The sequence below is a fragment of the Acanthochromis polyacanthus genome, chromosome 6 (assembly GCF_021347895.1).
Source record: "Acanthochromis polyacanthus isolate Apoly-LR-REF ecotype Palm Island chromosome 6, KAUST_Apoly_ChrSc, whole genome shotgun sequence".
In the NCBI taxonomy this organism is placed as follows: Eukaryota; Metazoa; Chordata; class Actinopteri; family Pomacentridae; genus Acanthochromis; species Acanthochromis polyacanthus.
The window spans coordinates 2059553-2079244 of record NC_067118.1 but is presented as its reverse complement, the minus strand read 5'-3'; the positions used below and the strand labels follow the sequence as shown (position 1 = coordinate 2079244).

Below are 19692 nucleotides of genomic sequence, written 5' to 3'. Positions count from 1 at the left end.
AGTGTAATTTTTCCACATTGTAGAGCCCTTTTTGTGTCTTTTAGTGTAATTTTTGCATCTTTTAGTGGAATTTTTCCATATTGTAGTGCTATTTTTGTGTCTTTTAGTGTCATTTTTGCATTTTTAGTGGAATGATTCTGTATTGTAGTGCCATTTTTGTGTTTTTTAGTGTCATTTTTGCATCTTTTAGTGGATTTTTTCCACATTGTAGTGCCATTTTTGTGTTTTTTAGTGTCATTTTTGCATCTTTTAGTGGATTTTTTCCACATTGTAGTGCCATTTTTGTTTCTTTTAGTGTCATTTTTGCATTTTTTAGTGGAATTTTTCCACATTGAAGTGCTATTTTTGTGTCTTTGAGTGTCATTTTTGTGTCTTAGTGGAATTTTTCCACATTGTAGTGCCATTTTTGTGTCTTTGAGTGTCATTTTTGTGTCTTAGTGGAATTTTTCCACATTGTCGTGCCATTTTTGTGTCTTTTAGCGTCATTTTTGCATCCTTTAGTGGAATTTTTCCATATTGTAGTGCTATTTTTGTGTCTTTTCGTGTCATTTTTGTATCTTTTAGTCTATTTTTTCCATATTGTAGTGCCATTTTTGTGTCTTTTAGCGATATTTTTGCATCTTTTAGTGGAATTTTTGCATATTGTAGTGCTATTTTTGTGTCTTTTAGCGATATTTTTGCATCTTTTAGTGGAATTTTTGCATATTGTAGTGCCATTTTTGTGTCTTTTAGCGTCATTTTTGCATCTTTTAGTGGAATTTTTCCACATTGTCGTGCCATTTTTGTGTCTTTGAGTGTCATTTTTGCGTCTTAGTGGAATTTTTCCACATTGTAGTGCCATTTTTGTGTCTTTTAGTCTCATTTCTACATCTTGTAGTGGAATTTTTCCACATTGTAGTGCGATTTTTGTGTCTTTTAGCGTCATTTTTGCATCTTTTAGTGGAATTTTTCCACATTGTAATGCTATTTTTGTGTCTTTTAGTGTCATTTTTACATCTTTTTGTGGAATTTTTCCACATTGTAGTGCCATTTTTGTCTTTTAGGGTCATTTTTGCATCTTTTAGTGGAATTTTTCCACATTGTAGTGCCATTTTTGTGTCTTTTAGGGTCATTTTTGCATCTTTTAGTGGAATTTTTCCATATTGTAGTGCCATTTTTGTGTCTTTTAGGGTCATTTTTGCATCTTTTTTTGTGTTTTCTTCATCCTTCAGAGACATTTCTGTATCTTTCCATGTCATTTTTCTGTATTTTATTGATATTGTTGCATCTTTTAATGATATTTTGCATCCTTTTGTCTTATCTTTCTGTATTTTACTGCCAATCTTACATTTTTGCATGTTTTGGTAATTTTTCTGTATTTTAGATTCTTGAACAATAAACAACAACAACAACAAAAACAAGCTGAAATGAAAAAAATCTTTTTTTCTTGTAATTTTTGCATCTTTTTGTGCCATTTTTCTGTATTTTAGTGTCATTTTTTCATCTTTTTTTGTGTTTTGTGCATCTTTTGGCGACATTTCTGTATCTTTCCATATCATTTTTCTGTATTTTAGTGTCATTTTTGCATCTTTTAGTCTATTTTTTCCATATTGTAGTGCTATTTTTGTGTCTTTTAGCATCATTTTTTCATCTTTTAGTGGAATTTTTCGATATTGTAGTGCCATTTTTGTGGCTTTTAGTGTCATTTTTGCATCTTTTAGTGGAATGTTTCTGTATTGTAGTGCCATTTTTGCGTCTTTTAGTGTCATTTTTGCATCTTTTAGTGTCATTTTTCCATATTGTAGTGCCAGTTTTGCATCTTTTAGTGTCATATTTGCATCTTTTAGTGGAATATTTCCATATTGTAGTGCTATTTTTGCATCTTTTAGTGTCATTTTTGCATCTTTTAGTGGAATTTTTCCACATTGTAGTGCCATTTTTGTGTCTTTTAGCGACATTTTTGCATCTTTTAGTGGAAGTTTTCCATATTGTAGTGCCATTTTTGTGTCTTTTAGTGTCATTTTTGCATCTTTTAGTGGAATTTTTCCACATTGTAGTGCTATTTTTGCGTCTTTTAGTCTCATTTTTACATCTTGTAGTGAAATTTTTCCACATTGTAGTGCTATTTTTGTGTCTTTTAGTGGAATTTTTCCACATTGTAGTGCTATTTTTGTGTCTTTTAGTGGAATTTTTCCACATTGTAGTGCTATTTTTGTGTCTTTTAGCGTCATTTTTACATCTTGTAGTGGAATTTTTCCACATTGAAGTGCCATTTTTGTGTCTTTTAGCGTCATTTTTACATCTTGTAGTGGAATTTTTCCACATTGAAGTGCCATTTTTGTGTCTTTTAGCGTCATTTTTGCATCTTTTAGTGGAATTTTTCCACATTGTCGTGCTATTTTTGTGTCTTTTAGCGTCATTTTTACATCTTGTAGTGGAATTTTTCCACATTGAAGTGCCATTTTTGTGTCTTTTAGCGTCATTTTTGCATCTTTTAGTGGAATTTTTCCACATTGTCGTGCCATTTTTGTGTCTTTTCGCGTCATTTTTGCATCTTTTTTTGTGTTTTCTGCATCCTTAACAGACATTTCTGTATCTTTCCATGTCATTTTTCTGTATTTTATTGATATTGTTACATCTTTTAATGATATTTTGCGTCCTGTTGTCTTATCTTTCTGTATTTTACTGCCAATCTTACATTTTTGCATCTTTTGGTAACTTTTCTGTATTTTAGATTCTCGAACAATAAACAACAAAAAAAACAAGCTGAAATGAAAAAAAATCTTTTTTTCTTGTAGTTTTTGCATCTTTTTGTGCCATTTTTCTGTATGTTAGTGTCATTTTTGCATCTTTTAGTGGAATTTTTCCACATTGTCGTGCCATTTTTGTGTATTTTAGTGTCATTTTTGCATCTTTTAGTGGAATTTTTCCACATTGTCGTGCCATTTTTGTGTATTTTAGTGTCATTTTTGCATCTTTTTGTCTATTTTTTCCATATTGTAGTGCTATTTTTGTGTCTTTTAGCGTCATTTTTGCATCTTTTAGTGGAATTTTTCCATATTGTAGTGCTATTTTTGTGTCTTTTAGTGTCATTTTTGCATCTTTTAGTGGAATGATTCTGTATTGTAGTGCCATTTTTGTGTTTTTTAGTGTCATTTTTGCATCTTTAAGTGTAATTTTTCCGTATTGTAGTGCTATTTTTGTGTCTTTTCGTGTCATTTTTTGCATTTTTTAGTGGATTTTTTCCACATTGTTGTGCTATTTTTGTGTCTTTTAGTGTCATTTTTGTGTCTTAGTGGAATTTTTCCACATTGTAGTGCTATTTTTGTGTCTTTTAGCGTCATTTTTGCATCTTTTAGTGGAATTTTTGCATATTGTAGTGCTATTTTTGTGTCTTTTAGTGTCATTTTTGCATTTTTTAGTGTAATTTTTCCATATTGTAGTGCCATTTTTGTGTCTTTGAGCGTCATTTTTGCGTCTCAGTGGAATTTTTCCGTATTGTAGTGCCATTTTTGTGTCTTTTAGCGTCATTTTTGCATCTTTTAGTGGAATTTTTGCATATTGTCGTGCTATTTTTGTGTCTTTTAGTGTCATTTTTGCATTTTTTAGTGTAATTTTCCGTATTGTAGTGCTATTTTTGTGTCTTTGAGTGTCATTTTTGTGTCTTAGTGGAATTTTTCCACATTGTAGTGCCATTTTTGTGTCTTTTAGCGTCATTTTTGCATCTTTTAGTGGAAGTTTTCCATATTGTAGTGCCATTTTTGTGTCTTTTAGTGTCATTTTTGCATCTTTTAGTGGAATTTTTCCACATTGTAGTGCCATTTTTGTGTATTTTAGTGTCATTTTTGCATCTTTTCTTTGAACTATTGCATATGTTCCAGTAATTTCTGCAACTTTTAATGTCAGCATTGGATCTTTTATGTGTCATGTTTCTGTATTTTCGCCAAAATACAATTTATTGTCTGTATGAAACTTTTCTTGTAAGTTTTGCATCTTTTGACGTAATTTTTGAGGGTTTTTCTGTCATTTTTGCACATTTTTGTGTTACTTCTGGCAGCTTTTTGTATCATTTTTGTGTCTTTTAGCGTCATTTTTGCATCTTTTAGTGGAATTTTTCCACATTGTAGTGCCATTTTTGTGTCGTTGAGTGTCATTTTTGCATCTTTTAGTGGAATTTTTCCATATTGTAGTGCTATTTTTGTGTTTTTTAGTGTCATTTTTGCATCTTTAAGTGTAATTTTTCCACATTGTAGTGCCATTTTTGTGTCTTTGAGTGTCATTTTTGCATCTTTTAGTGGAATTTTTCCACATTGTAGTGCCATTTTTGTGTCTTTTAGTGTCATTTTTGCATCTTTTAGTGGAATTTTTCCACATTGTAGTGCCATTTTTGTGTCTTTGAGTGTCATTTTTGCAACTTTTAGTGGAATTTTTCCACATTGTAGTGCCATTTTTGTGTCGTTGAGTGTCATTTTTGCATCTTTTAGTGGAATTTTTCCACATTGTAGTGCCATTTTTGTGTCTTTTAGTGTCATTTTTGCATCTTTAAGTGTAATTTTTCCACATTGTAGTGCCATTTTTGTGTCTTTGAGTGTCATTTTTGCATCTTTTAGTGGAATTTTTCCACATTGTAGTGCCATTTTTGTGTCTTTTAGTGTAATTTTTGCATCTTTTAGTGGAAGTTTTCCATATTGTAGTGCCATTTTTGTGTTTTTTAGTGTCATTTTTGCATCTTTCAGTGGAATTTTTCCACATTGTAGTGCCATTTTTGTGTCTTTGAGTGTCATTTTTGCATCTTTTAGTGGAATGTTTCTGTATTGTAGTGCCATTTTTGTGTCTTTGAGTGTCATTTTTGCATCTTTTAGTGGAATTTTCCACATTGTAGTGCCATTTTTGTGTCTTTTAGCGACATTTTTGCATCTTTTAGGGGAAGTTTTCCATATTGTAGTGCTATTTTTGTGTCTTTTAGTGTCATTTTTGCATCTTTTAGTGGAATTTTTCCACATTGTAGTGCTATTTTTGTGTCTTTTAGTGGAATTTTTCCACATTGTAGTGCTATTTTTGTGTCTTTTAGTGGAATTTTTCCACATTGTAGTGCTATTTTTGTGTCTTTTAGTGGAATTTTTCCACATTGTAGTGCTATTTTTGCGTCTTTTAGTCTCATTTTTACATCTTGTAGTGGAATATTTCCACATTGAAGTGCCATTTTTGTGTCTTTTAGTGTCATTTTTGCATCTTTTAGTGGAATTTTTCCATATTGAAGTGCCATTTTTGTGTCTTTTATGTCATTTTTGCATCTTTTAGTGGAAGTTTTCCATATTGTAGTGTCATTTTGCATCTTTTAGTGGAATATTTCCATATTGAAGTGCCATTTTTGCGTCTTTTAGTGTCATTTTTGCATCTTTTAGTGTCATTTTTCCATATTGAAGTGCCATTTTTGTGTCTTTTAGTGTCATTTTTGCATCTTTAGTGTCATTTTTCCATATTATAGTGCCAGTTTTGTGTCTTTTATGTAGTTTTTGCATCTTTTAGTGGAAGTTTTCCATATTGTAGTGTCATTTTTGCATCTTTTAGTGGAATATTTCCATATTGAAGTGCCATTTTTGCGTCTTTTAGTGTCATTTTTGCATCTTTTAGTGTCATTTTTCCATATTGAAGTGCCATTTTTGTGTCTTTAGTGTCATTTTTGCATCTTTTAGTGTCATTTTTCCATATTATAGTGCCAGTTTTGTGTCTTTTATGTAGTTTTTGCATCTTTTAGTGGAAGTTTTCCATATTGAAGTGCCATTTTTGTGTCTTTTATGTCATTTTTGCATCTTTTAGTGGAAGTTTTCCATATTGTAGTGTCATTTTTGCATCTTTTAGTGGAATATTTCCATATTGAAGTGCCATTTTTGCGTCTTTTAGTGTCATTTTTGCATCTTTTAGTGTCATTTTTCCATATTGAAGTGCCAGTTTTGCATCTTTTAGTGTCATTTTTGCATCTTTTAGTGGAATTTTTCCACATTGTAGTGCCATTTTTGTGTCTTTTAGCGACATTTTTGCATCTTTTAGTGGAAGTTTTCCATATTGTAGTGCCATTTTTGTGTCTTTTAGTGTCATTTTTGCATCTTTTAGTGGAATTTTTCCACATTGTAGTGCTATTTTTGTGTCTTTTAGTGGAATTTTTCCATATTGTAGTGCTATTTTTGTGTCTTTTAGTGGAATTTTCCACATTGTAGTGCTATTTTTGCGTCTTTTAGTCTCATTTTTACATCTTGTAGTGGAATTTTTCCACATTGAAGTGCTATTTTTGTGTTTTTGAGTGTCATTTTTGCATCTTTAAGTGGAATTTTTCCACATTGTAGTGCCATTTTTGTGTCTTTTAGTGCTATTTTTGTATCTTTTAGTGGAATTTTTCTGTATTGTCGAGCCGTTTTTGTGTCTTTTAGTGTAATTTTGCATCTTTTAGTGGAAGTTTTCCATATTGTAGTGCCATTTTTGTGTTTTTAGTGTCATTTTGCATCTTTCAGTGGAATTTTTCCACATTGTAGTGCCATTTTTTGTGTCTTTGAGTGTCATTTTTGCATCTTTTAGTGGAATGTTTCTGTATTGTAGTGCCATTTTTGTGTCTTTGAGTGTCATTTTTACATCTTTTAGTGGAATTTTTCCACATTGTAGTGCCATTTTGTGTCTTTTAGCGACATTTTTGCATCTTTTAGTGGGAAGTTTTCCATATTGTAGTGCTATTTTGTGTCTTTTAGTGTCATTTTTGCATCTTTTAGTGGAATTTTTCCACATTGTAGTGCTATTTTTGTGTCTTTTAGTGGAATTTTTCCACATTGTAGTGCTATTTTTTGTGTCTTTTAGTGGAATTTTCCACATTGTAGTGCTATTTTTGCATCTTTTAGTCTCATTTTTACATTGTAGTGGAATATTTCCACATTGTAGTGCCATTTTTGTGTCTTTTAGCGTCATTTTTGCATCTTTTAGTGGAATTTTTCCACATTGTCGTGCCATTTTTGTGTCTTTTATGTCATTTTTGCATCTTTTAGTGGAAGTTTTCCATATTGTAGTGTCATTTTTGCATCTTTTAGTGGAATATTTCCATATTGAAGTGCCATTTTTGCGTCTTTTAGTGTCATTTTTGCATCTTTTAGTGTCATTTTTCCATATTGAAGTGCCATTTTTGTGTCTTTTAGTGTCATTTTTGCATCTTTTAGTGTCATTTTTCCATATTGAAGTGCCAGTTTTGTGTCTTTATATGTAGTTTTGCATCTTTAGTGGAAGTTTTCCATATTGTAGTGTCATTTTGCATCTTTTAGTGGAATATTTCCATATGAAGTGCCATTTTGCGTCTTTTAAGTGTCATTTTGCATCTTTTAGTGTCATTTTTCCATATTGAAGTGCCATTTTTGTGTTTTTATGTCATTTTTGCATCTTTTAGTGGAAGTTTTCCATATTGTAGTGTCATTTTCATTTTTAGTGGAATATTTCCATATTGAAGTGCCATTTTTGCGTCTTTTAGTGTCATTTTTGCATCTTTTAGTGTCATTTTTCCATATTGAAGTGCCAGTTTTGCATCTTTTAGTGTCATTTTTGCATCTTTAGTGGATTTTTTCCACATTGTAGTGCCATTTTTGTGTCTTTTAGCGACATTTTTGCATCTTTTAGTGGAAGTTTTCCATATTGTAGTGCCATTTTTGTGTCTTTTAGTGTCATTTTTGCATCTTTTAGTGGAATTTTTCCACATTGTAGTGCTATTTTTGTGTCTTTTAGTGAATTTTTCCATATTGTAGTGCTATTTTTGTGTCTTTTAGTGGAATTTTTCCACATTGTAGTGCTATTTTTGCGTCTTTTAGTCATTTTTACATCTTGTAGTGGAATTTTTCCACATTGAAGTGCTATTTTTGTGTCTTTGAGTGTCATTTTTGTGTCTTAGTGGAATTTTTCCACATTGTAGTGCCATTTTTGTGTCTTTTAGCGTCATTTTTGCGTCTTAGTGTAATTTTTCCGTTTGTAGTGCTATTTTTGTGTCTTTTAGTGGAATTTTTCACATTATAGTGCTATTTTTGTGTCTTTGAGTGTCATTTTTGCATCTTTTAGTGGAATTTTTCCACATTGTAGTGCCATTTTTGTGTCTTTTAGTGTAATTTTTGCATCTTTCAGTGGAATTTTTCCACATTGTAGTGCATTTTGTGTTTTTTAGTGTCATTTTGCATCTTTCAGTGGAATTTTTCCACATTGTAGTGCCATTTTTGTGTCTTTGAGTGTCATTTTTGCATCTTTTAGTGGAATGTTTCTGTATTGTAGTGCCATTTTTGTGTCTTTGAGTGTCATTTTTGCATCTTTTAGTGGAATTTTTCCACATTGTAGTGCCATTTTGTGTCTTTTAGCGACATTTTTGCATCTTTTAGTGGAAGTTTTCCATATTGTAGTGCTATTTTTGTGTCTTTAGTGTCATTTTTTGCATCTTTTAGTGGAGTTTTTCCACATTGTAGTCCTATTTTGTGTCTTTTAGTGGAATTTTTCCACATTGTAGTGCTATTTTTGTGTCTTTTAGTGGAATTTTTCCACATTGTAGTGCTATTTTTGTCTTTTAGTCTCATTTTTACATCTTGTAGTGGAATTTTTCCACATTGTAGTGCTATTTTTTGTGTCTTTTAGCGTCATTTTTGCATCTTTTAGTGGAATTTTTGCATATTGTGTGCTTTTTGTGTCTTTTAGTGTCATTTTTGCATTTTTAGTGTAATTTTTCCATATTGTAGTGCCATTTTTGTGTCTTTGAGCGTCATTTTTGCGTCTCAGTGGAATTTTTCCGTATTGTAGTGCCATTTTTGTGTCTTTTAGCGTCATTTTTGCATCTTTTTAGTGGAATTTTTGCATATTGTCGTGCTATTTTTGTGTCTTTTAGTGTCATTTTTTGCATTTTTTAGTGTAATTTTCCGTATTGTAGTGCTATTTTTGTGTCTTTGAGTGTCATTTTTGTGTCTTAGTGGAATTTTTCCACATTGTAGTGCCATTTTTGTGTCTTTTAGCGTCATTTTTGCATCTTTTAGTGGAAGTTTTCCATATTGTAGTGCCATTTTTGTGTCTTTTAGTGTCATTTTTGCATCTTTAGTGGATTTTTCCACATTGTAGTGCCATTTTTGTGTATTTTAGTGTCATTTTTGCATCTTTTTTTGAACTATTGCATATGTTCCAGTAATTTCTGCAACTTTTAATGTCAGCATTGGATCTTTTATGTGTCATGTTTCTGTATTTTCGCCAAAATACAATTTTATTGTCTGTATGAAACTTTTCTTGTAAGTTTGCATCTTTTGACGTAATTTTTGAGGTTTTTCTGTCATTTTTGCACATTTTTGTGTTACTTCTGGCAGCTTTTTGTATCATTTTTGTGTCTTTTAGCGTCATTTTTGCATCTTTTAGTGGAATTTTTCCACATTGTAGTGCCATTTTTGTGTCGTTGAGTGTCATTTTTGCATCTTTTAGTGGAATTTTTCCATATTGTAGTGCTATTTTTGTGTTTTTTAGTGTCATTTTTGCATCTTTAAGTGTAATTTTTCCACATTGTAGTGCATTTTTGTGTCTTTGAGTGTCATTTTTGCATCTTTTAGTGGAATTTTTCCACATTGTAGTGCCATTTTTGTGTCTTTTAGTGTCATTTTTGCATCTTTTAGTGGAATTTTTCCACATTGTAGTGCCATTTTTGTGTCTTTGAGTGTCATTTTTGCAACTTTTAGTGGAATTTTTCCACATTGTAGTGCCATTTTTGTGTCGTTGAGTGTCATTTTTGCATCTTTTAGTGGAATTTTTCCATATTGTAGTGCTATTTTTGTGTTTTTTAGTGTCATTTTTGCATCTTTAAGTGTAATTTTTCCACATTGTAGTGCCATTTTGTGTCTTTGAGTGTCATTTTTGCATCTTTTAGTGGAATTTTTCCACATTGTAGTGCCATTTTTGTGTCTTTTAGTGTAATTTTTGCATCTTTTAGTGGAAGTTTTCCATATTGTAGTGCATTTTTGTGTTTTTTAGTGTCATTTTTGCATCTTTCAGTGGAATTTTTCCACATTGTAGTGCCATTTTTGTGTCTTTGAGTGTCATTTTTGCATCTTTTAGTGGAAGTTTCTGTATTGTAGTGCCATTTTTGTGTCTTTGAGTGTCATTTTTGCATCTTTTAGTGAATTTTTCCACATTGTAGTGCCATTTTGTGTCTTTTAGCGACATTTTTGCATCTTTTAGGGGAAGTTTTCCATATTGTAGTGCTATTTTTGTGTCTTTTAGTGTCATTTTTGCATCTTTTAGTGGAATTTTTCCACATTGTAGTGCTATTTTTGTGTCTTTTAGTGGAATTTTTCCACATTGTAGTGCTATTTTGTGTCTTTTAGTGGAATTTTTCCACATTGTAGTGCTATTTTTGTGTCTTTAGTGGAATTTTTCCACATTGTAGTGCTATTTTTGCGTCTTTTAGTCTCATTTTTACATCTTGTGTGGAATATTTCCACATTGAAGTGCCATTTTTGTCTTTTAGTGTCATTTTTGCATCTTTTAGTGGAATTTTTCCATATTGAAGTGCCATTTTTGTGTCTTTTTGTCATTTTTGCATCTTTTAGTGGAAGTTTTCCATATTGTAGTGTCATTTTTGCATCTTTTAGTGGAATATTTCCATATTGAAGTGCCATTTTTGCGTCTTTTAGTGTCATTTTTGCATCTTTTAGTGTCATTTTCCATATTGAAGTGCCATTTTTGTGTCTTTAGTGTCATTTTTGCATCTTTTAGTGTCATTTTTCCATATTATAGTGCCAGTTTTGTGTCTTTTTATGTAGTTTTTGCATCTTTAGTGGAAGTTTTCCATATTGTAGTGTCATTTTTGCATCTTTTAGTGGAATATTTCCATATTGAAGTGCCATTTTTGCGTCTTTTGTGTCATTTTTGCATCTTTTAGTGTCATTTTTCCATATTGAAGTGCCATTTTTGTGTCTTTTATGTCATTTTTGCATCTTTTAGTGGAAGTTTTCCATATTGTAGTGTCATTTTTGCATCTTTTAGTGGAATATTTCCATATTGAAGTGCCATTTTTGCGTCTTTTAGTGTCATTTTGCATCTTTTAGTGTCATTTTTCCATATTGAAGTGCCAGTTTTGCATCTTTTAGTGTCATTTTTGCATCTTTTAGTGGAATATTTCCATATTGAAGTGCCATTTTTGCGTCTTTTAGTGTCATTTTTGCATCTTTTAGTGTCATTTTCCATATTGAAGTGCCATTTTTGTGTCTTTTATGTCATTTTTGCATCTTTTAGTGGAAGTTTTCCATATTGTAGTGCCATTTTTGTGTCTTTTAGCGACATTTTTGCATCTTTTAGTGGAAGTTTTCCATATTGTAGTGCCATTTTTGTGTCTTTTAGTGTCATTTTTGCATCTTTTAGTGGAATTTTTCCATATTGAAGTGCCATTTTTGTGTCTTTTAGCGACATTTTTGCATCTTTTAGTGGAAGTTTTCCATATTGGTAGTTCCATTTTTGTGTCTTTTAGTGTCATTTTTGCATCTTTTAGTGGAATTTTTCCACATTGTAGTGCTATTTTTGTGTCTTTAGTGGAATTTTTCCATATTGTAGTGCTATTTTTGTGTCTTTTTAGTGAATTTTTCCACATTGTAGTGCTATTTTTGCGTCTTTAGTCTCATTTTACATCTTGTAGTGGAATTTTTCCACATTGAAGTGCTATTTTTGTGTCTTTGAGTGTCATTTTTTGTGTCTTAAGTGGAATTTTTCCACATTGTAGTGCTATTTTGTGTCTTTGAGTGTCATTTTTGCATCTTTTAGTGGATTTTTCCACATTGTCGTGCCATTTTGTGTTTTTAGTGTCATTTTTGCATCTTTAAGTGGAATTTTTCCACATTGTAGTGCCATTTTTGTGTCTTTTAGTGCTATTTTTGTATCTTTTAGTGGAATTTTTCTGTATTGTCGAGCCGTTTTTTGTGTCTTTTTAGTGTCATTTTTGCATCTTTTAGTGGAATGTTTCTGTATTGTAGTGCCATTTTATGTATCTTTAGTGCTATTTTGTATCTTTTAGTGGAATTTTTCTGTATTGTCGAGCCGTTTTTGTGTCTTTTTAGTGTCATTTTTGCATCTTTTAGTGGAATTTTTCCCATTGTAAGTGCCATTTTATGTGTCTTTTAGTGTCATTTTTGCATCTTTTAGTGGATGTTTTCCACATTGTAGTGCCATTTTTGTGTCTTTTAGTGTCATTTTTGCATCTTTTAGTGGAAGTTTCCATATTGTAGTGTCATTTTGCATCTTTTAGTGGAATATTTCCATATTGAAGTGCCATTTTTGTGTCTTTTAGTGTCATTTTTGCATCTTTAGTGTCATTTTTCCATATTATAGTGCCAGTTTTGTGTCTTTTATGTAGTTTTTGCATCTTTTAGTGGAAGTTTTCCATATTGTAGTGTCATTTTTGCATCTTTTAGTGGAATATTTCCATATTGAAGTGCCATTTTTGCGTCTTTTAGTGTCATTTTTGCATCTTTTAGTGTCATTTTTCCATATTGAAGTGCCATTTTTGTGTCTTTTATGTCATTTTGCATCTTTTAGTGGAAGTTTTCCATATTGTAGTGTCATTTTTGCATCTTTAGTGGAATATTTCCATATTGAAGTGCCATTTTTGCGTCTTTTAGTGTCATTTTTGCATCTTTAGTGTCAATTTTTCCATATTGAAGTGCCAGTTTTGCATCTTTTAGTGTCATTTTTGCATCTTTTAGTGGAATTTTTCCACATTGTAGTGCCATTTTTGTGTCTTTAGCGACATTTTTTGCATCTTTTAGTGGAAGTTTTCCATATTGTAGTGCCATTTTTGCGTCTTTAAGTGTCATTTTTGCATCTTTTAGTGGAAGTTTTTCCATATTGTAGTGCAGTTTTGCATCTTTAGCGACATTTTTGCATCTTTTAGTGGAAGTTTTCATATTGTAGTGCCATTTTTGTGTCTTTAGTGTCATTTTTGCATCTTTTAGTGGAATTTTTCCACATTGTAGTGCCATTTTGTGTCTTTTAGCGACATTTTGCATCTTTTAGTGAAGTTTTCCATATTGAAGTGCCATTTTTGCGTCTTTTAGTGTCATTTTGCATCTTTTAGTGGAAGTTTTCCATATTGTAGTGCCAGTTTTGCATCTTTTAGCGACATTTTTGCATCTTTTAGTGGAAGTTTTCCAATATTGTAGTGCCATTTTGTGTCTTTTAGTGTCATTTTTGCATCTTTTAGTGGAATTTTTCCACATTGTAGTGCTATTTTTGTGTCTTTTAGTGGAATTTTTCCATATTGTAGTGCTATTTTTGTGTCTTTTAGTGGAATTTTTCCACATTGTAGTGCTATTTTTTGCGTCTTTTAGTCTCATTTTACATCTTTGTAGTGGAATTTTCCACATTGAAGTGCTATTTTTGTGTCTTTGAGTGTCATTTTTGTGTCTTAGTGGAATTTTTCCACATTGTAGTGCTATTTTTGTGTCTTTGAGTGTCATTTTTGCATCTTTTAGTGATTTTTCCACATTGTCGTGCCATTTTTGTGTTTTTTAGTGTCATTTTTGCATCTTTAAGTGGAATTTTTCACATTGTAGTGCATTTTTGTGTCTTTTAGTGCTATTTTTGTATCTTTTAGTGGAATTTTTTCTGTATTGTCGAGCCGTTTTTGTGTCTTTTAGTGTCATTTTTGCATCTTTTAGTGGAATGTTTCTGTATTGTAGTGCCATTTTATTGTCTTTTAGTGCTATTTTTGTATCTTTAGTGGAATATTTCCATATTGAAGTGCCATTTTGCGTCTTTTAGTGTCATTTTTGCATCTTTAGTGTCATTTTTCCATATTGAAGTGCCATTTTTGTGTCTTTTATGTCATTTTTGCATCTTTTAGTGGAAGTTTTCCATATTGTAGTGTCATTTTTGCATCTTTTAGTGGAAATTTTCCATATTGAAGTGCCATTTTTGCGTCTTTTAGTGTCATTTTTGCATCTTTAGTGTCATTTTTCCCATATTGAAGTGCCAGTTTTGCATCTTTTAGTGTCATTTTTGCATCTTTTAGTGGAATTTTCCACATTGTAGTGCCATTTTTGTGTCTTTTAGCGACATTTTTGCATCTTTTAGTGGAAGTTTTCCATATTGTAGTGCCATTTTTGTGTCTTTTAGTGTCATTTTGCATCTTTTAGTGGAATTTTTCCACATTGTAGTGCCATTTTTGTGTCTTTTAGCGACATTTTTGCATCTTTAGTGGAAGTTTTCCATATTGAAGTGCCATTTTTGCGTCTTTTAGTGTCATTTTTGCATCTTTTAGTGGAAGTTTTCCATATTGTAGTGCCAGTTTTGCATCTTTTAGCGACATTTTTGCATCTTTTAGTGGAAGTTTTCCATATTGTAGTGCCATTTTTGTGTCTTTTAGTGTCATTTTTGCATCTTTTAGTGGAATTTTCCACATTGTAGTGCTATTTTTGTGTCTTTTAGTGGAATTTTTCCATATTGTAGTGCTATTTTTGTGTCTTTTAGTGGAATTTTTCACATTGTAGTGCTATTTTTGCGTCTTTTAGTCTCATTTTTACATCTTGTAGTGGAATTTTTCCACATTGAAGTGCTATTTTTGTGTCTTTGAGTGTCATTTTTGTGTCTTAGTGGAATTTTCCACATTGTAGTGCTATTTTTGTGTCTTTGAGTGTCATTTTTGCATCTTTAGTGGATTTTTTCCACATTGTCGTGCCATTTTTGTGTTTTTTAGTGTCATTTTTGCATCTTTAAGTGGAATTTTTCCACATTGTAGTGCCATTTTTGTGTCTTTTAGTGCTATTTTTGTATCTTTTAGTGGAATTTTTCTGTATTGTCGAGCCGTTTTTGTGTCTTTTAGTGTCATTTTTGCATCTTTTAGTGGAATGTTTCTGTATTGTAGTGCCATTTTATGTGTCTTTTAGTGCTATTTTTGTATCTTTTAGTGGATATTTCCATATTGAAGTGCCATTTTTGCGTCTTTTAGTGTCATTTTTGCATCTTTTAGTGTCATTTTTCCATATTGAAGTGCCATTTTTGTGTCTTTTATGTCATTTTTGCATCTTTTAGTGGAAGTTTTCCATATTGTAGTGTCATTTTTGCATCTTTTAGTGGAATATTTCCATATTGAAGTGCCATTTTTGCGTCTTTTAGTGTCATTTTTGCATCTTTTAGTGTCATTTTTCCATATTGAAGTGCCAGTTTTGCATCTTTTAGTGTCATTTTTGCATCTTTTAGTGGAATTTTTCCACATTGTAGTGCCATTTTTGTGTCTTTTAGCGACATTTTTGCATCTTTTAGTGGAAGTTTTCCATATTGTAGTGCCATTTTGTGTCTTTTAGTGTCATTTTTGCATCTTTTAGTGGAATTTTTCCACATTGTAGTGCTATTTTTGTGTCTTTTAGTGGAATTTTTCCATATTGTAGTGCTATTTTTGTGTCTTTTAGTGGAATTTTTCCACATTGTAGTGCTATTTTTGCGTCTTTTAGTCTCATTTTTACATCTTGTAGTGGAATTTTTCCACATTGAAGTGCTATTTTTGTGTCTTTGAGTGTCATTTTTGTGTCTTAGTGGAATTTTTCCACATTGTAGTGCCATTTTTGTGTCTTTTAGCGTCATTTTTGCGTCTTAGTGTAATTTTTCCGTATTGTAGTGCTATTTTTGTGTCTTTTAGTGGAATTTTTCCACATTATAGTGCTATTTTTGTGTCTTGAGTGTCATTTTTGCATCTTTTTAGTGGAATTTTTCCACATTGTAGTGCCATTTTTGTGTCTTTTAGTGTAATTTTGCATCTTTCAGTGGAATTTTTCCACATTGTAGTGCCATTTTTGTGTTTTTTAGTGTCATTTTTGCATCTTTCAGTGGAATTTTTCCACATTGTAGTGCCATTTTTGTGTCTTTGAGTGTCATTTTTGCATCTTTTAGTGGAATGTTTCTGTATTGTAGTGCCATTTTTGTGTCTTTGAGTGTCATTTTTGCATCTTTTAGTGGAATTTTTCCACATTGTAGTGCCATTTTTGTGTCTTTTTAGCGACATTTTTGCATCTTTTAGTGGAAGTTTTCCATATTGTAGTGCTATTTTTGTGTCTTTTAGTGTCATTTTTGCATCTTTTAGTGGAGTTTTTCCACATTGTAGTCCTATTTTTGTGTCTTTTAGTGGAATTTTTCCACATTGTAGTGCTATTTTTGTGTCTTTTAGTGGAATTTTTCCACATTGTAGTGCTATTTTTGCATCTTTAGTCTCATTTTTACATCTTGTAGTGGAATTTTTCCACATTGTAGTGCTATTTTTGTGTCTTTTAGTGGAATTTTTCCATATTGTAGTGCTATTTTTGTGTCTTTTAGTGGAATTTTTCCACATTGTAGTGCTATTTTTGCGTCTTTTAGTCTCATTTTTACATCTTGTAGTGGAATATTTCCACATTGAAGTGCCATTTTTGTGTCTTTTAGCGTCATTTTTGCATCTTTTAGTGGAATTTTTCCACATTGTCGTGCCATTTTTGTGTCTTTTCGCGTCATTTTTGCATCTTTTTTTGTGTTTCTTCATCCTTCAGAGACATTTCTGTATCTTTCCATGTCATTTTTCTGTATTTTATTGATATTGTTGCATCTCTTAATGATATTTTGCATCCTGTTGTCTTATCTTTCTGTATTTTACTGCCAATCTTACATTTTTGCATCTTTGGTAACTTTTCTGTATTTTCGATTCTCGAACAATAAACAACAAAAAAACAAGCTGAAATGAAAAAAAATCTTTTTTCTTGTAGTTTTTGCATCTTTTTGTGCCATTTTTCTGTATGTTAGTGTCATTTTTGCATCTTTTAGTGGAATTTTTCCACATTGTAGTGCTATTTTTGTGTCTTTTAGCGTCATTTTTACATCTTTTAGTGGAATTTTTCCACATTGTAGTGCTATTTTTGTGTCTTTTAGCATCATTTTTGCATCTTTTAGTGGAATTTTTCCACATTGTAGTGTCATTTTTGCATCTTTTAGTGGAATTTTTCCATATTGAAGTGCCATTTTTGTGTCTTTTATGTCATTTTTGCATCTTTTAGTGGAAGTTTTCCATATTGTAGTGTCATTTTTGCATCTTTTAGTGTCATTTTTCCATATTGAAGTGCCATTTTTGTGTCTTTTAGTGTCATTTTTGCATCTTTTAGTGGAATTTTTCCATATTGTAGTGCCAGTTTTGCATCTTTTAGTGTCATTTTTGCATCTTTTAGTGGAATATTTCCATATTGTAGTGCTATTTTTGCATCTTTTAGTGTCATTTTTGCATCTTTTAGTGGAATTTTTCCACATTGTAGTGCCATTTTTCTGTATTTTAGTGTCATTTTTGCATCTTTTTTGTGTTTTGTGCATCTTTTGGTGACATTTCTGTATCTCTCCATATCATTTTTCTGTATTTTAGTGTCATTTTTGTAACTTTTCTGTGAACTATTGCATATGTTCCAGTCATTTCTGCAACTTTTAATGTCAGCTTTGGATCTTTTATGTGTCATGTTTCTGTATTTTCGCCAAAATACAATTTTATTGTCTGTATGAAACTTTTCTTGTAAGTTTTGCATCTTTTGACGTAATTTTTGAGGGTTTTTCTGTCATTTTTGCACATTTTGTGTGTTATTTTTTGCAGCTTTTTGTATCATTTTGCATCTTTTCGTGTCATTTTAGAGGCAGCAGGTAGAAAGTAAAACTCTGTCTAAAACCATCTCATAAACCAGCGTCTAATTAGGGCAAAATGCAACATGTAGTAAACTGTAGTGAAAAAAAATCATTTTAAACTGTCATTTGTTTGTTGACTGGAAAGGGATTGCAGAGAAAATGATCTGCATTCTTTTTTGTTTTTTCCTTTTTCCCTTTCTATCATTTTGAAGCGACCAGGTGTTTTTTTTCTACGTCTTCCTGGTCGCTCTGTTCTATCACTCTTTGCTTGCATCACTTCAGTCTGAAACGTTTAGGACTTCCCTCATCGCCGTCTTCATCCTCATCTCTTTCTCTCTTTTTCCACAATCGGCAATGTTTGCTGTCCTGAGAATGGACATCCTCGTCGTCTTCTCTTGATCTTTTTCTTGATGCAGCAGGAAGATCACCTGGATCAGCCTCACTGTCTTGGTGATGGACTGGAGCATCGTCATCTTCATCACTGTCATCACTGTCAGTGTCATCAAACTCATCCCACCAGAGGAATCTTCTGCTGGGGGCGTCTTCACCTTCATCATCCTCCTCCTCCTCACGCTGCCATCGCCTCGATGCTTCAGGCTGAGGATCATCAGATGCTTCTGCTTCTTGGATAACCTCCACCTCTGGTCTGATTATGTCGTGTTCCACATTGTCCATGATAATGTTGTTCATGTTCTCAGTGAAGTAGCGGTCAAAAATGTGCCTCAGATCGCAGAACAGAGGATCGTCCACTCCGTGATAGGTGACTGTACGGAGCAGTTCCAGCAGCGTACGTGCATACTCTGCAAAGTCAGCCTCCAACATTCGTTCAAGTGTGGCTAGATGAAATGTCAGTCCTGAAAAATCAAATCCACAATTTTGGCACAATTAAGAAGAATCAAGGTCAAAAGCAGCACTTCAATTTTCCTCAACTAGCAAAGAAAACTGATGTAAAATGCTCTAAACCAGGGGTCGGCAAGTCGATGTGGCTTCGGGCCAAAATGTTTGTAAACAATCGAACAGCGGGCCAACCTGCGGGGGGGGGGGCGATACCGCGAGCAGCGGAGCTTCTTCAGCTGATCGCCGCTGTTGGACACACGTCTCAATTCTGATCACAGATGTATTAAAAATGACTCCAAAGACACACACATGTTTTGCACACACTGTTGCTCAGTGAAGTCTGGCTGCTACAACCGTCCGACCAGGAGCGCAAACGCGGAAATGCCCGGCAGCAGCCGGCCACGCGAGTTTCGTGCTGCGGTGACGGACTGGTTTGGCTCCGTGCCGAATCAAATTTTCTAAATCATTTGGCGGGCCACATATTATTCCTGACGGGCCACTTTTGGCCCACGGGCCGCCAGTTGCCGACCACTGCTCTAAAGTGTTCATCACAGATATGTCAGAGGTGAAACAATGGAACAACTCCTTACCATTTGGAGGCTGATTCAGAGAGTCCCCGACATCCATCTTTAGAAAAGCAGCTGAATGATGTGTGACAGTGGTGCTGAAAGTTTTCTGTGGTCTGTGCAACAAAAACACCGACTGGTTCAGTGAGATCTCAAGAGCAGACTGTCCTTATTGCTAAGCTGCTTTGCTTTGGTTGGATTTCAGTTCAGTTCAAATCAAAACACTTCATTTGTAACTGTCAGTAATTCCAGCTTTCACTAACATGGGGCTGAAGGCAAGTTTTCTTGATCACATTTAAAAGTAAACACTTGCATATTCTATTTAGAAATGCATATTTGATCTACATTTCAGTCCAAAAAGATGCTGAGGTTAACTGATGATCCTAAATGTTCCTGTAGGTGTGAGTGTGATTGTTTGTCCTGTTTTTAAGCTACTGTGTTGTTTTCAAGTTGTTGTCTTGTTTTTCCTCTGTGAAGCACTTTGGTCACCCTTTGGGTTGTTGGAAAGGCCATAAAAATAAACTCTGATTGATTGATTGTAATTTTTGCATGTTTTCGTCTCATTTTTCTGTATTTTAGTGTCATGTTTTGCATCTGTTCTTGTAACTTTTGCATCTTTTGAGTCATTTGTGGATCTTTTAGTGTCATTTTTCTGTGT

At 32.6% G+C, this 19692-nt stretch overlaps 1 protein-coding gene across 1 annotated transcript; it reads right to left on the bottom strand.

Annotated features, from left to right (window-relative positions):
* Positions 1-17620: 17620 nt before the first annotated feature.
* LOC127534406 (acidic leucine-rich nuclear phosphoprotein 32 family member B-like) lies at positions 17621-19598 on the bottom strand. Its single transcript, XM_051949514.1, has 2 exons — positions 19059-19598; positions 17621-18485 (listed from the first exon to the last, which is right to left on the bottom strand). The coding sequence occupies exons 1-2, from the start codon at positions 19093-19095 to the stop codon at positions 17905-17907; spliced, it is 618 nt and encodes a 205-aa protein (XP_051805474.1). The 5' UTR covers positions 19096-19598; the 3' UTR covers positions 17621-17904.
* Between the last annotated feature and the right edge of the window lie 94 nt (positions 19599-19692).